Genomic DNA, 16,870 nt, shown 5'->3' on the forward strand with positions numbered 1-16,870 from the left:
ACGCGCAAACATCCACGCGGCAGAAGCAACTACCGGAAATACCTATCATCAGGTTTGAGTCTCGGTAAAATGTACTATTTAAGTTATATAAGGATGAGATACCGGATACCCTATCCTGTTACAGTTTCCAAGAAACTTTCAACAAGGAATATAATTACTTTCGTGCATTAATACCTGACTAAATTTCTTCTTCTTCTAGTGCCGTCTCCACTAATGAAGGTTGGCTATAACCATTGCAAATTCGTCTCTATCTTCTGCTTTTCTTAAGAGCGTCTGTGTGTTTAACCCGGTCCAGTCGCGAATGTTTTTCAGCCAGGGTAAAATCCTTAGATTTTACCCATAATAATCAGCTGCAACAACGCGTACTTATCATTTCTAAGCATGTGCCCCAAATATGCTGTCTTTCGCCTTTTAATGGCGGTCAAAAGTTCTCTGTCTCTTCCCATTCTGTGCAACACCATTTCGTTCGTAATATGATCGGCCCATGGTATCTTCAAAATTCTACTAAAAAGCCACATCTTAAAAGCTTCCAGTTTTCTCATGAAGTCAACATTAACAGTCCAGGTTTCGACACCATAAAGAAGAATAGAGTGGATATAACATTTTACCACCCGATATCGGATTTGCAGATTGAGTCTTTGGTTACTCAGAAATTTCCTCAAGGCTGCTCTTGATTGCTCTATTCTTGTATTTCATTTTGTCCACTTGCTCAATATTTTCATTTTTTATCTGGATCCTTGTAATAACTTTGCCCCTCTTACTATGACTAAATTTAGCTAATGAAATTACAAGGAAACTATTCGAAGTCGAAATGGAACTCAATCCAGAGAAGCCAGAGATTCCCAAAAAAGATACAACGAAATGGCGAATCGTTACCTAAGACTACTGATATGTTTGTAAAATAAAAAAATTTGTAAAATATTGACGTAATTGAAAAGATACGATTACTTCAACCCCATACATATGTTGACCGTAATCATTTCCCGAGTGGTATACCACATGGTTGTCAACAATACAAGCACCACTATTTGGCCACCTCATTTCGCTTATTTCCATTATATCTACTCCAAGTCTGGTCACTTCTTGAATAGTATTATGAAGTTTTTCAGCCTGATATATTGTCTTCACATTCCAGGTACATATTTTGATAATCAACTCTGAAGTTTTTAGAGACACTTTTCCAATTCTGTCACAGGTTTTTCTCTGGGTTACGACCTGAGAGGCCCTGTGATATAGAGGTGGATCACCTTCACTGCCAAATTTTGGCTTCCGTATTTCATGGGTAGTCGTTATTTCGACTTTAGTTGTGTTTGCCATGATAGCTTTACTGGAGATATAATCAGTGACCTTTAATGCAGTGGTTTCTCGTTGCCTTCTGCATTCTGATGCAGACAATTTCTCAATCTCAGGACAACAGAGTGCCCTTTCCCTTACCAGCTCATACGCCCGAGGCTGTTGGCCAGTAAATGGTGGATTGTTTATCCCGACAAACACTCGGGTGTCAGAGACTCGTTGGTTATCTAGCAGGATGCACCAGATGACCATGATCTAGATCATCATACGAGCAAATAAGGTTGACATTTTAATAGGAGAGGCTATATGTTGCGCATCACCAACGCATTACACCCCAACCATTTACCAAGCAACCAAAACAAAATTTGTGTAATGTAATGTATTGTTTTACGGCAACATTTTATGGCATTAGCGTAAAATATTAAACATGTTCAGCCATTTCCTCAGCATTTTAGAAAAATCTACATGTTTCACTGTCCCATTTTAAATAAATGCTATCTAAGCAAATGTATTATAAGATGTGTCTTTAGAGTAATTTTGTTTAGCGGGAGTAAACCTCGTCATCATCAATTCCTTTTTACCGTGGTACCCACAATAAAGTTTGTAATTCGCCAACTGCTTAAGAGATTGTTTACAATGCCAAGCTCTTACAGGCTCACTAGTTATAGACTTTTATGTACAAAAATCTATTGAAAGTTCTTCTGCTAGAAATGTGTGAGTATTGATTACATAGGCCAACGATGAAAAAACTTTTTTGATAAAATCTTTTGTATTTTAGTGTGCTGAGTCCGAAAATCATACTAAAAATGCTGTATCCCCTACCATTCTTTCACAATTTAAAATTTAAAATTGCTTAATTACATTTTATTTTGTTTAATGAGCAGAGAAATCTAATGTTACTTGGTTGGTAGCATCTTTAATGAATTGTACTACACTCTTTGTTCTTCTTCCTCTTCATTAACAGCTATAGTTCCTTTATTCTAATAAACGTAACCTGACTTTTCAGTATTTGACTGAACTATTAGAGAGGCTTATATATATTAGAATCAGTACAGAACTGTTCCAGGTGATCCCAGTCGAACAAGCGGGTTTTCGACCAGAACGAAGCTGCGCGGACTAGGTAATGTCACTCACCAGCTACATCGAAGCGGGTTTCCAAAGAATACTTAAAACTTCAGCGGAAAGAGGACCTTATATACAAAATTCTCCGTGCAATCCCCTGTAGCACGTATAATCAAACCAATAGCATGCCTAATAGATAGCTTGCTCAACGACCGAATGTTTCAAGTAGTGATGGGCATAGATATCAGCCCACCAAAGAAACTTAAGAATGGCCTACCAGAGGGGTCAGTGCTCTCTCCACTACTATTTAGCTTATACCTAGCAGATATGCCGGAAACACAATCAAGAAAGTTCGGATACTCCGATGACTGGATCTTCACTACACGATGCAGAACACTCGACATGTCTGAAGAAGTTCTGACGGCAGACTTATATATATTGGGTAAATATTTTCGCAAGTGGCGACTTCAACCAAATGCATCCAAAACAGAAGTTAGTTGCTTTAACCTGAACAATAAACTTGCTGGAAAGGAACTCAACATACGGTTTGAAAATACCACACTTACCCACAACAAAACACCGAAGTACCTGGGCGTAACACTAGACAGAACGCTATCATTTAAAGAGCATTTAACAAAAACTGCCCAAAAGTTGAGTACAAGAAATAACATTATACAGAAGCTCTGCGGTACCACCTGAGGAGCATCGGCTTCCACTATCCGCTCTACTGCCTTAGCCCTTGTTTTCTCGACCGCTGAATATTCTGCTCCAGTTTGGCTGTCCACAGTCCACACGTAAAAAAGGTTGACACTCAGCTGCACAGCAATATGAGGATAATAGCTGGTACAATTAAATCAACTCTCACCCAATGGCTTCCATTATTAAGTCACATCCCACCTCCACATTTACGACGAGTTCACACACTTACACGTGAATACAAAAATATCATGAACAATATAAACCTGCCGATCCACCAAGATACCGAGGATGAACGAAATACCCGTCTCCGTTCTAGAAAACCACTAATGAAAACGGCAAGAATGATACACGAGGAGTTCAACATCACGAATGCATGGTCCCAAGAATGAAACGTATAGCAAAATAACATGCCCTGCATTACCCACAAGCCACCAGGTTTTGATCTTCCACACAAAACATGGTCCACTCTAAATAGGATCCGAACCAGACATTGCAGATGTGTCAGATTGTCATATACCTATATTACTAGTGTTTGTAATTTTGTTCTAAATGTGTTGTAATTGCCATACGATAAATAAATAAATAGTGTTTGACTCATACGCTTTCAAGTATGGCTAATCGCGGTTGTAAAAACTGTCCAAATATATTTTGTTACATATTTGGTGATTTTATTATTAAAAAACATCAGAGAAACATTCCTAACCTTGTAAAAAAGGTGTATTTTGCATATTTTGGTTTGAAAATTGGTGACCAAGATAAAGGTTAGGCTCCTCACAATGTATGTTATGTTTGTGTTGAGGATTTAGGGAAATGGTCGAAGAAAGAAAAAATATTCAAATGATTGATATTTTTGTACTGTCGATGTTTCTGGATATAACTCCAAAAATAAGAAAGTGATTGTTTATCCTAACTTTCCGTCTGCTATCCGTCCGGTAGAGCATGGACCTGAACTGCCAGTCCCTGACTCTCCTCTACGTATTGATAACATTTTAAATACTAGTGAATCAGAAACTGATGAAAGTGGTCCAGGAAGTGATTTTGAGTGTACTTCAGAAAATTTACAACCACAGTTGTTTACACAAGCTGAATTAGATTACTTAGTAAGAGATTTGGGTTTAATACAAGGAAAAATCAGAATTGCTTGGCTCAAGATTAAAAGAAAAGAATTTGTTGTCGCCTGGTACGTCTATTTATAAGTAAAGGTACAGAGATCAACAGTTTACTCAGTTTTTTGGGCAGGAAGGGGATTTGGTATGACTGTCATGATATTGGTAGTCTAATAAATGAGTTTGATTTTGAGTATAATAAGGATGATTGCAGGTTTTTAATAGACTCTTCAAAAACAAGCAGAACGAGAACACTAATGCTTCACTTCCTATTGCTCTTTCTGCTCACAATTGGATAATCTGTGAAAATTTAAAAGTTGTTTGCATGCTACTTGGTCAACAAAAGGGATTTACAAAGTTTTCATGTTTTATTTGTGAATGAGACAGTAGAGCAAGAGATAAACACTGGTCCACAAAAAAATGTCCCATAAGATATGTTTTAACACCTGACGAGAAGAATATTTTGTACAAAACTTTAGTAGATCCAAAACAGATCCTCCTTCCACCTCTACACGTCAAATTGGGCTTAATGAAACAGTTTGTCAAGTCTCTGCCTAAAGATGGAGAATGTTACTTAAGTAGAAAGTTTTTCCATTTATCCTTTTAGGTAACATTTCCATATTTCCTTTTAGGTAATGTGAAAGACCTTAACTACGAGCTTATAGTAGCTAATTTATTAGATAAGTTTAAAGATTTAAGATGTCTCATGAGCATCAAAATCCACTTTTTGTATAACCATCTTGACTTTTTTCTTGAAAATCTGGGTGATGTCAGTGAAGAACAAGACGAACGATTCCACCAGGATACCAAGGTGATGAAGAAACGATACCAGAGACGTTGGAACATCAACATGATGGCTGATTACTGTTGGTCACTTCATCGGGAACAACAGAGTGCCTCGCGTAGGGGAAAAAGCTACTTGAGAAGTTTTACAGAAAAAAGAGAAAGAAAATACAAAAGCATTGACTCCTGAAATGATTGTACAGACCTATATTACTACAAGATAAGAATTAGATAAAAGTTATTATTCTAATAATGTATCATATTAATGTATTTCGGTATTTTGTCTTTTTCAAATTATAATGTAGAATAAACCAGTGTCATATTGTGGGAAAATTGTGAGAAGAAATTTGTGAGAAAAGTTTTATAAATCTTTTTTTTGTTGGCCTGTGTTATTTTAGGTTTAAGACTCTAATTATTTATTTTCGAATGCCTACGGCATATCCAGAGAGCCATTATCCCTTTTTATTTGATATTTTCGAAATTCGTACCTATATCACCCGAGTTTTCTATCTAGGATAACTCTGAGATACTTAACCTCTTCGAAGAATAATAGTGTTATTCTAGCCATGATAAATGAAATAAGTGTCGTTTTATCATGATTTACTGAAGTTTTTCTTTAAAGCCAAGTGGTTAGTAGGTTTAACTCACATAATATAAAAAATAAAACTATATACACAGTCAAGTCAGATAAAATATGATAGCGAGAAGAATCTGCCAGAAGACGCAACAGAATACGTAGAGAAGAATTTAAAATTAACATTCTAATTGTGAAGAATGTACAACCAACATAAAATGGGAAGTTAATCAATTGGAATAACAAGCTGAAAAAAGTCAGGAATGTTAACTCATTGGTCTCCCTCTCTCTCTATCTCTCTTTCTCTCTCTCTCTCATTTTCTTTCTCTCTCTTCCGTCCTGACCCCCCGGAGGGACTATAGTCTGTAGTTATCATCGTGATGTCGTGTCTTGTCTGTCTCTGGGAATGTCTTTTAACTCATGCAAAGGTATTTTGCATACTCATGTAATTTGGTCGATCCATCCTGTTGGTGATCTTCCTCGTGATCGGTGGCCTTTTACCTTTCTTTGGATAATAAGTTATTCCATGTTTTCTGTGTCTGCTCTCGTAACATGTGTGTTTAAATGTTGAAGATATACTTTTATGTAGAGCCGTTTGCTGACCTTTGCTCATTTAAAATTCAATTATTTGTCCTGTGACCGGTCCACGGAATTCGTATTATTCTTCTCCAAAAGAACATTTCAGTGGCGTATATCTTTCTTCTTTCCGCTTGTCGTAGAGTCCCAGATTCACATCGGTATGTCAGGATTGGGAATATTAAGCAGGGGATATTTTAGGATCATTAACTCATTGGTATCAGTACTAAAATGGGCTTTGGGCTTCTTTGTAATATCTTCATCGATCAAAAAAAAATTAATAAAAATTTACCTGTTGCTACCGATGTTAAGATGATAAAGGATTACTAATGTATATTGGTCACAAAAAACGTAAATTGAAAGAGAACTGTCCGAAAAAAGAGGAAAATAACTAGGTATTAGATATATCTAAATATGTTAACAATATAAATTAGTACTAATAATCTTACTTATCATATATACTTCAAAACATATTGGAGAATATTCTAATTTCTTCATAAAAGTCAGTCTTCCGGTTTCGTATATACAAAAGTAATTTCGTTCTCCGAGGATTAGTATATATGATATTTTGTTAAACTCGTCTTCTACAGTGTTTATATCAATTATAGGTTCTCCTAAAAAATAAGACCAAAGAGGTGATATTTTTGATGAAGAACGCGGGTCGTTTTCGGTTCGTTCGCCTACCTCAGATAAACTGTTGTACCTAAAATAAAAGTGTTTTAGCGAATTAAAAATGTTATACTTACATTGTTTTAAAATGTTTATAAAAAAAGGCGTAATACCATTAGGGTGCGTTCATTACGGAGACCATCGCATGGTATCCTCGCCTAGATCATAGCACTGATAGCCCAGAGAAATAAGCATTTTTTCATGACACTCGTCCGGCCAGGCAAACGACAATTATTGTTTTGAGTAGTATGGACCTCTGTAACAAAAACTTATTCGAATTTTTGGACTTAATTAGTTATTAACAAATTAAGGTAAAAATACGGAAAATTTTTGCTTTTTTCGTCTATCAGCAGAAAGTGAAGCATTTTAAACAAATTTTAGAAGAGAAGAAACTTATAAGTTACATAAAAACTTTCAAAATAGCGTTTTCTAAATGTTTCTATCCCTTTTTGTTGCTAAGGAAGTTGCAAAATAAGTCAAAAATTTTTGGTTTTTTTATAAATGTTAATAACTTTTTTGAAAATAAACTTATAACATTTATATTGCATTTATACATAAATATTATTAAAAAAAATTTAAACAAATGAGGTGGTTTATTTAACAATTTATTTATTGAACTAATGCATATTCGTAATGTACGCAAAAAGTACATACAAGTTCAAAAAGAAACGTTGAAATACATAAAAAAAGAACCAGAGATAGTTAACAGCTCCTTCCCCCTCCCTTCAGCTCCGGCGAGTTTCAAAGTCGGCTGATTTTAAAGAACACATTTTGAAGCTTTGTGGACGATTCCATTAAAAGGCAATATTTTTAGAAGCTAGTACATTAAAACCATAAAGTATATTCTTTCAAATAGCGCTAATTAGATTTCTTAATTTTTATAAACAAAGCTGCTATGAATTAAATAAAAAAGAGGCTAACTTTGTCCCAAATTATTTTAGGACAATTTTTATTACTTTTGAATTTGTAGAGAAATTTAGGCTTTTTAAATATAAAAAAAATATTCTTATAGGAAATGGTTAAAAAGTTATTTTAATTGTTTATAGGCAAAAAACCGACATGTTTTTGCAAAATTATTTTGCAATATTTAAAATTAATTTTCTTAATTTTTTCTTAATGTAAATAATAGAAAAAGTCTTTTTCTTCCAGAAACTACCATTGCAATTACTAAAACTATATAATTTTCTGACTTATATTGTTGCAAAAAAATTAATTTGGGATAAACAAATAAAATAACTTTTAAACTATTTTACCCATCACTTTGAAATCTTGACCATATTTTAAGTACTATAAGATACAGCATTACATAAAATATAAATGTTATAAGTTTATTTTCCAAAAAGTTATTAACATTTATAAAAAACCGAAATTTTTTACTTATTTTGCAACTTCCTAAGCAACAAATAAGGATATAAATATTTAGAAAACGCCATTTTGAAAGTTTTTATATGACTTATAAGTTTATTTTCTTTTAAAAATTTGTTTAAAATGCTTCACTTTTTGCTGATAGACTAAAAAAGCAAACATTTTCCGTTTTTTGACCTTAATTTGTTAATAACTAATTAATTCCAAATAATCGACTGCAGTAAACATATAGGTTTTTGTTACAGAGGACCATACTACTCAAAACAATTATCGTTTGCCTGGCCGGACGAGTGTCAAAAACAGGGTACTTTTTTTGCTTATTTCCCTGGCCTATGACAGTGAAGTGAACGCTCGAATTTAAAATAAAATGCATTTATTTGGTCGCAGCGAGGCTCGGTGCTCGGTACCTGGTAGTGTCGATCGTAAGAGTACTAAGGGCGAGAATCGAAAAAATGCTAAGCTGGAATACTATGGTCCAAGTCCATGGTCCGATACCTGGCTCTAGACGGGGCGCTGCGCTTTGACGGTGAACGCTGGAATTTTTAAAGTAATGCATTTATTTTACGTGGCGATGATACTATGATACCATCCTGTGGTCTGACCGATGGTCGGCGCTTCGTTATGAACGCACACTAATTTGTTTTGACCACACACATACCTTTTTATAAAAACACTTTTCTGATATTTTGATATCAGTGTTTTTACTAGTCTGATATTTGAATAAATTGCTTGGTCGTGTAGATGTACACTTAAATCCTATTGTGTGAAAGAGATTATGTGAAATACTTAAAAACAAACATTACAAGTGTGGAAAGAGATTCCATGATGTTCTGATTTATTAACACTCATATTTGATATTATTTAAACCTTTAGAGTAGTTATGGGTTAGAAAGTGGTTTTAATAGTCACTCAAATGCCATTTACTCAACCAAACTCCCCGTTAGATCACTTATAAAGTTCTGGCGATCGTCTCGTTGTTACAATCGTCTTCGAACGTACAGTTGTAGTCGTCTTTTTGCTAGTAACAGATTTTTGCACCATATCAATCAGTTTCTCCTTAGAAAAATTTATATTAGTTATAGAAAAAAAGCAACAGGAACTATCAAAATAGTCTGTTGTCAAACGTTTAACGAAGTTTAGTGGAATATTGTGTGTTTTTATATTTTACACACCCTTAATCTTAACTACTTGGGTGTTTTGATATCTCTTCCAATATTAACAAATTAAGCATAAGTATAGATCAATAAAAATGTTATTCAGATCTATGCTTCAAATGACAAATCAGAGGAAGAAATTGAAAACATTTATACCAATATAGATGAAATAATGTGACTAACAAAAAAAGGCGAGATAACGATGATTATGGGTAACTTTAACGTGAAAATTGGTCGTGGTGCCGAAGGAGACAACATAGGAGCATACGGTCCCGGTACCAGAAACAATAGGGGAGATAGACTGGTATAATCTGCGTAGAGAACAACCTGTTAGTAGCCAATACATTTTTCAAACAACGTCTTAGAAGGCTATACACTTGAAAATAACCTGCAGATAGAAAAGATAAAATTGTTAGACTTCATTTTGCTCGATAACAACTTCAAGAAGTACATAAAATCTACTAAAACATATCCTGAGCTGACATTCACAATCCAGTTATAATGGATTTTAGACTAAAAAGGTTTCTTAAAGTTAAAAGGGAAAAAGGGTCAAGAAAATAGACATCTCACAACTGAAGAACCCTGAAAAGAAAAATGAAATAAGTATCAAGATTGATAAAAAAATAGAAACGCTAGAAAACTTGATACAGACAGACGTTGAAGTATGGTATGGACAGACATCTATCAATGGTGAATAAATCTTCTTCTTTTTTGTTTACTAAACAAAAAAGAATTTTTAAACAAAATTTTATTTTTGGCAATATAATTGTCAAAAATAAAAATTTTAAGTTGGCATTTATGACATTGAGGCTTATTTGTAATTGGTTGCTATTTTAGCTTATTTATAAATTGTTTTTGTGTTAAGAAAATGTTTTATAGCCCCTTTTATTGACTCCAACCCATCCAAAACATTTATATATTTTTTCCAAACGAGTCACAAGTACTTCTTTTTTCTTACTTTTATATATATATATATATATATATATATATATATATATATATATATTATATATATATATATATATTATATATATATATATATATATATATATATATATATATATATATATATATATATACGAGTAGTATTCCGTCGTCTACATAGCAGATTATTTTAAGTTGTTTTTCTCCCATTTGGTATCCTTTTTTAGTTATTACTTTTTTTATTATTTCATCCATAATCATCAGGTTGAACAATAGAGGACTCAGGGAATCTCCCTGTCTTATCCCATCGCCAACTTCAATGGGTTCGGTTAGTTCTTCTTCTACTTTTACTTTTATTGTGTTATTTTGGTAGATATTTTCGATCGCTTTGATTATTCCTAGAGGTATCTCTCATGCGTACAATAAGTGGATAACGTCTTTTAATAACATCTTTTTTAACCCCTTACATAAACGAGACATTCAAATCATGAGCCTCATTCTCCGTAGGCCCAAATGGCCCCGAAATGGGTAGCTTTTGGGATTATGCCAGGAGTGCAGAGAGTGATAAGGATCTGTGGAGTCTAAACCGCTACCCAAATAAATCAACAACGTTATATATAGCGACATATAATTGCCGCACGCTATCAAATCAATCCAGACTTGTAGAACTAGAAAAAGAAACAAAAAACATAAAATGGGACGCCATAGTTATTAGCGAAGTAAGACGGAAAAATGAATAGCTATTGGAATTAGCGCCAGGAAATACATTTTACTACCGAGGCACATCAACGGGCAGAACAGGTGGTATTGGACTCCTAATCAACAAGAAATGAAATCGGAAAATAGTAGAAATAACTAGTATCTCGAATAGAGTAGCCAGCTTAACTTTACAAGTATCATAGAGATACAATATAAAAATTATACAAATATACGCCCCAATGATTACCCACACTGACGAAGAAATAGAAGAACTATTGACTCTATGTAATTTTAGTATTATTATTATATATATATATATATTTATATATAATATATATATATATATATATATATATATATATATATATATATATATTTAACGTGATTATTTCGACCAAAACCACATACCCGATATTTCCAACATATTTCCAACATATATATATATATATATATATATATATATATATATATATATATATATATATATATATATATATATATATATATATATATATATATATATATGAAACATACCTGTAACAAACGATATTCCAACTACCATCTAAAGTTAGAAAAGTGTCAGTCTTTTTCACGTATACCATTGGACTGGGTAGCAAAAAATCTGGCAGAAAACAACAGAATGTTTGGTTTTCTTGCTCAAAAAAACTTAACATGCCATCTAGTGATTGAACACAAATAAAATCTCTGTTCTGAGAACCTCCAAAAGGACCTATTGTAAAGTTGGCAGCAGATCTTGATAGATGATGTTCGTATAATGTTTCAAATGTATTTTGCGTTCCTAAAATATAAAAAGTAAAATTTTAATAAATAATAAATAATAGTAATAAATATTATTAATAAAAATGGATAGATAAATTTATATATTTGGTTTTGCATCAACGGAATTAGACGGGGACTGTAATAACTATACTATTTTAATCTTATTAAACGTATTCGTGGTTGTCTACAGAAAATTGGATAAACCTAAATAAATAATTTAATAATATATGTGGACTACTTACCGTGTTCTGTTTGGCCTTCTTTAACTTTTAAGAGGTGAACAGATAGTCGTCTGGGGCTTAGTACCGCAGTTTGGTAATTTTGAGACCCTCTAAAATGAATGAGACTTGAGTTGAATTTGAACATCGAATTGTGGTCGAGGAATATTTTAATTTACCGGTTCGATTTATTAATTAAGGTTATTTTTAATTTATTTGGCAAATCCATATTTTTTAAATTGCATATGTGGATGAAGTATACAAACCTATGAGGTGTGGTATGACAGAAAAATATCCAAAGTACTAAAAACTAATTAATAAAATAAAATAATAATTAATAAATATATCGACTAGAAAAAGGAATACTAAAGAAAGAACAAAAAGGAACTGAGGAAACGGACACGTTTCGAGATTGATTTGGTCTAAGATAGAAACATATACACTGCTAATCAAAAGTCCGTTTTCCCCCCGGTCATATCTTTTGAACGGTTATACTTATAATAGTGAAATTTGGTGGGAGGTAATAAACAGACGTAGGCTTCTTAACTAGTCATAACTAGTGACGTAATAGTGACAGATGACGTTACAGCGCCACTGTGACAGATAATTTTAAATAGGACCTTATGGTAAGTGATACCTCGTTTGAAAGGTATTGAAAATACCTATTCAACCATACTAATTTTATTTGAGTTTATGCTCATTTTGATGAATAAATTAAATAAATACTAAAATTGTAGTTTGGCATTTAATTAATAAATATTAAAACCTCCGCCTCTGGTTACTTGTCAAAAAGTTGACGTTTTTCAATTATCTAATTGTTTTTACGTTAACGTCAACTTTTTTGACAATTAACCAGAAGCGAACAGTAGAATATTTATTAATTAAATGCGAAACTACAATTATTTTATATACTTCATCTAATTTACTTACCGTTGCACGTCATCCGCGTCATAGTCCGTAAGGTCACATGATACCAACACGAAATATTGAGGCGGTAGGTGTATTCTTTTTTAGAATTACTTTGCCGAGTACACTGGCGTTACAGCCGCTAGACATATTTTATTATATACGCGTAGAAATATTATTTAAAGATTTCTATTAATGTTAACTTAAAGAAATACACAATAATATGTTTCATTTAATTTGTATAAATGCATTATAAAGCGTTTTTATGAAGAACATTTGTTCGGAACACACTGTAACTGGCATAAATTGGTAACACTTATTTGACAGTTGCGGTGTTGACTAACGTTAATAAGTAATGAAAAAAGTGTTGTTTTTGTTTAAGTATTCCATTTTACATCTTTATACGACGCATACAAGCGGCTCAAATTGCTTTTTAACAATATTATTTTTTAACTCTTGTTTTGTTCCTATTTATTTAAATTAAATATTAATTTGTTTTGTTGTATAATCCACTTTTGCAATAATTTTGTGACCTATTTGATTTAAAATGGATTCAGGATTTTTTTTATACTTTTGCAACTATGTCAACTTCGATCTCTGTCAATGATAATGACGTGCAACGGTAAGTAAATTAGATGGACTGTACCTATTCAATCATACTAATTTTGTTTGGATTTAAGATGATTTTGACGAATAAATTAAATAAATACTAAAATTCTAGTTTGGCATTTAATTAATAAAAATTCTAACGTCCACCTTTGGATATTTGTCAAAAAAGTTGACGTTTATCAATTCTCTGTTTGTTTTCAGTTTACAAAAGCGTTTATAGCTTAATATTTAGTTTCTGTTTCTGCTTAGTTTAGTCAATTCTCTAGTTATTTTTAGTTTGCAAACGCGTTTATACCTGGATATTTAGTTCCTGTTTCTGCTTAGTTTAGTCAAGTTGTTTTTAGTTAGTTGGTCTTAGTTAATATTTAGTTTAATTATTGTTTAACGAGGCGTTTAAATTTTTACAAAGGCAGAATGGTACGTACTGTAGCCGACAAAGTAGCAGCTGTGTTAATAATTGGTGAATGTGGAAATAATTTCCATGCAGCGGAACGTCTTTTTAATGAAAGGTACCACGATCGTCCTATATCGAGAGCTTATTTGAGGAAGCTTCTTCGGAAGTTTAAACAAACAGGTAGTGTTCAAGCTGTCAAACGATCTGGTCGACCAACAATTAGTGATGACAAAAAAATTGATATAATTTCAGAAATGGTGGTGAACCCTACTTCTTCTACAGCCCAAGTTGCATCTATCTATGGAATCAGTAAAAATACGTCCAATAAAATTAACCAACAGCCCGATTACATAAAAACAATTTGTTTTAGTAACAATGAAAATGTTAACACACAATGTGAGGTATTGGAGTGACACAATTCCTCACGTCTTTCATGAAACACATACTCCATTTCCAAAGAAATAAATGCTTCGTCAAGTATTTTGGGAAACCACATAGTTGGTCCTGTTTTTCTCAATACTAACTTAACCGGTGAAGTGTATCTGGAGATGTTACAAAATGAAATTGAACCGTTAATACCTGAAATTCTGGAGGATAATCCAGATGAATTCGGCAATTTGGAAACACCGTTTCAACAAGATGGTGCTCTTGCACACCATTATGGTGCAGTAAGACTTTACCTAGATGAGGAATATCGTGGTAGTTGGATTGGACGACGAGGTACGATAGAATGGCTAGCTCTGTCACCGGACCTCACACCATTAGATTTTTTTCTGTGGGGAAATCTAAAGTTTACGCTACAGCACCTGACAATATTGATATTTTGAAACAACGAATTGTTGAAGAATGTAAAGCAATTTGCCCCGACACATTTAAACGAGTACGGCAAGAGTTTAGAAATAGGATGCATTACTGTCAGGAAGTAGATGGAGCATATTTTGAACACTTACTATAAGAACTGATTATTAAATATTTATTAATTAAGTAAATGAGAAGCTACAATTTTAGTATTTATTTAATTTATTCATCAAAATGAGCTTAAACTCAAATAAAATTATTATGACTGAATAGGTATTTTCAATACCTTTCAAACGTGGTATCACTTGCCATAAAGTCCTATTTAAAATTATCTGTCACAGTGGTGCTGTAACGTCATCTATCACTATTACGTCAACTGTTGTGACTAGTTGAGAAGCCTACGTCTGTTTATTACCTCCCTCCAAATTTCACTATTATAACAATAACCGTCTAACCGTTCAAAAGATACGAGGAGGAACGGACTTTTGACTAGCACTGTAGAGAATTTCAATTAGAAAACACCAATCCGCATAAGGACAAAAATTATGGTAGTTAATTTATGTTTTTAATCCAAAACGCAAAATATACAATTAAATATTTTTATTTAAAAGATAACATTTAGAAGTCACAGGTTAAGAACAATTTTTAGCGATGATAATCGACTTTCAATCGAGTTTCAAGCAAATAATAGAATGTTAAAAAAAATTAAATCTAATAAGCATCTTTGCGTTATTAAATGTGATTGTCTTAAATTTACTAAATGTTTTGTAAACTAATCCTGGTTATTAATAAACAAAATCAACTTATACTACCGAGCTCTTCATGGAATGCAGCAATATTTTTAAACGCCACATTGCGGTAATTGAATTGTTCAAAGAAGACCTAGATTAATAAGACCTAATACCTACTTATTATAAAGACACATTATAAATGCGAAAAGATGCGTAAATAATCATTAAATTTCTCAGTCTCAGTGATAAGTAAGATAAGTAGAGGTACCGTAAAGCTCCAAAAAATTGTTCTCCAATTGTTCCACTGTTAGTCATTTCATCAGGGGAGAACCTACATATCTTTCTTTAACATAGGATAGATCAACTTTTCCAATGTGGTGCTTACTCCGAATCAGAGAGTAAATTTTAACACACAGAGTAAAAATTTAACGTTACATCGGCACGGAGCACAAATTCAACCTTGAATTTATGTATGTATCATGTTCATTCAACAAATCTGTGACGGTGCAGCGACTGCAGCCCCTTGTGGTACTCTCAAAGTTGATTCGCAAATATTATTTATTCGGTTGTATCTTCACACCCATTCAATTATCCTATATATTCATAACACGTTCTCTATGGACTGCCTAAATCTGACGTTACAATGGGTGAAGCTTAGAAAACCTTTCCAAACATTTCTAATCCGTATGTATTTTCCATAAGAAGTTGGAATATTGGTTTTTGTAATTGGTTGAACAGTAAATAAGGACTTTTGGTTATGAACATTCATTCTGCGCGATTGGTAATATTTATTGTTTGTGAATTTGTGAGGTAAAAATATAAAATTATTAAGATATTTACTCTTAATCTTCATGTTTTAAGGTTCTGGTATTGTTTGATTAAAAGTTAATTTTTTTTTTTATTATATTTTAAGCTATTTTGTTGTTTATTATGATTAATTATTATTATGTAGAGTAAAGAAATGTAAAAGCAATTAGTAGATAAATTAATACATAGATGCTTATCATGCAACATGTATACTTACGAAACGAGTCTGCCATAACCAAGTTGCAAAATTGGCTGATCAAAAATCTTCTCTATCACTAAATCATTTGGTGCAAACCCACTCAACTCATTTTCAGTTACTGTACAGGATGGTTTTAAAATCCTTAAAACTCCACTTTGACTTCCAGTTATAATATAATCACTGTCGCCGTTTAATTGTGTTAGAATCATTGAGTTCTGATCAAAATATTCATCATCTTCACTCTGTGTTGCCCAAAACGACCGAGTTTTAAACAACGACATTGTTAATGTTTTCAATGCCAAATAATACCATTGAAGTTAGAGCATTATCATGGTTAGAAATTTATCGATTGTTTCGTGAATGTAAACATTGAGAAAATCGATAATTTATATAAACGTGCAATCGGACCCTAGAAGACTTTAATATATGGTAAAAGCCTTATAAATTATAAATTAGTTAATTGTTTTTACAATCTATTCATTTATACATGGGTTTTCTACAAATGGAGGGTCAGATACAATAAA

At 32.7% G+C, this 16,870-nt stretch overlaps 1 protein-coding gene across 1 annotated transcript in view; it reads right to left on the bottom strand.

Annotated features, from left to right (window-relative positions):
* Positions 1-16,870, bottom strand: part of BBS9 (Bardet-Biedl syndrome 9) — a 43,213-nt gene extending 26,343 nt beyond the window's left edge. Inside the window, exons 1-4 of the mRNA XM_072520369.1 lie at positions 16,365-16,870; positions 11,927-12,015; positions 11,439-11,703; positions 6,543-6,796 (exon numbers count right to left, since the gene is read on the bottom strand). Of these exons, the coding sequence (XP_072376470.1) occupies positions 6,543-6,796; positions 11,439-11,703; positions 11,927-12,015; positions 16,365-16,627 (871 nt within the window). The 5' untranslated portion in view covers positions 16,628-16,870. The remainder of the gene's footprint in view (positions 1-6,542; positions 6,797-11,438; positions 11,704-11,926; positions 12,016-16,364) is intronic.

This window comes from Diabrotica undecimpunctata, chromosome 1, assembly GCF_040954645.1.
Source record: "Diabrotica undecimpunctata isolate CICGRU chromosome 1, icDiaUnde3, whole genome shotgun sequence".
NCBI classification, from domain to species: Eukaryota; Metazoa; Arthropoda; class Insecta; order Coleoptera; family Chrysomelidae; genus Diabrotica; species Diabrotica undecimpunctata.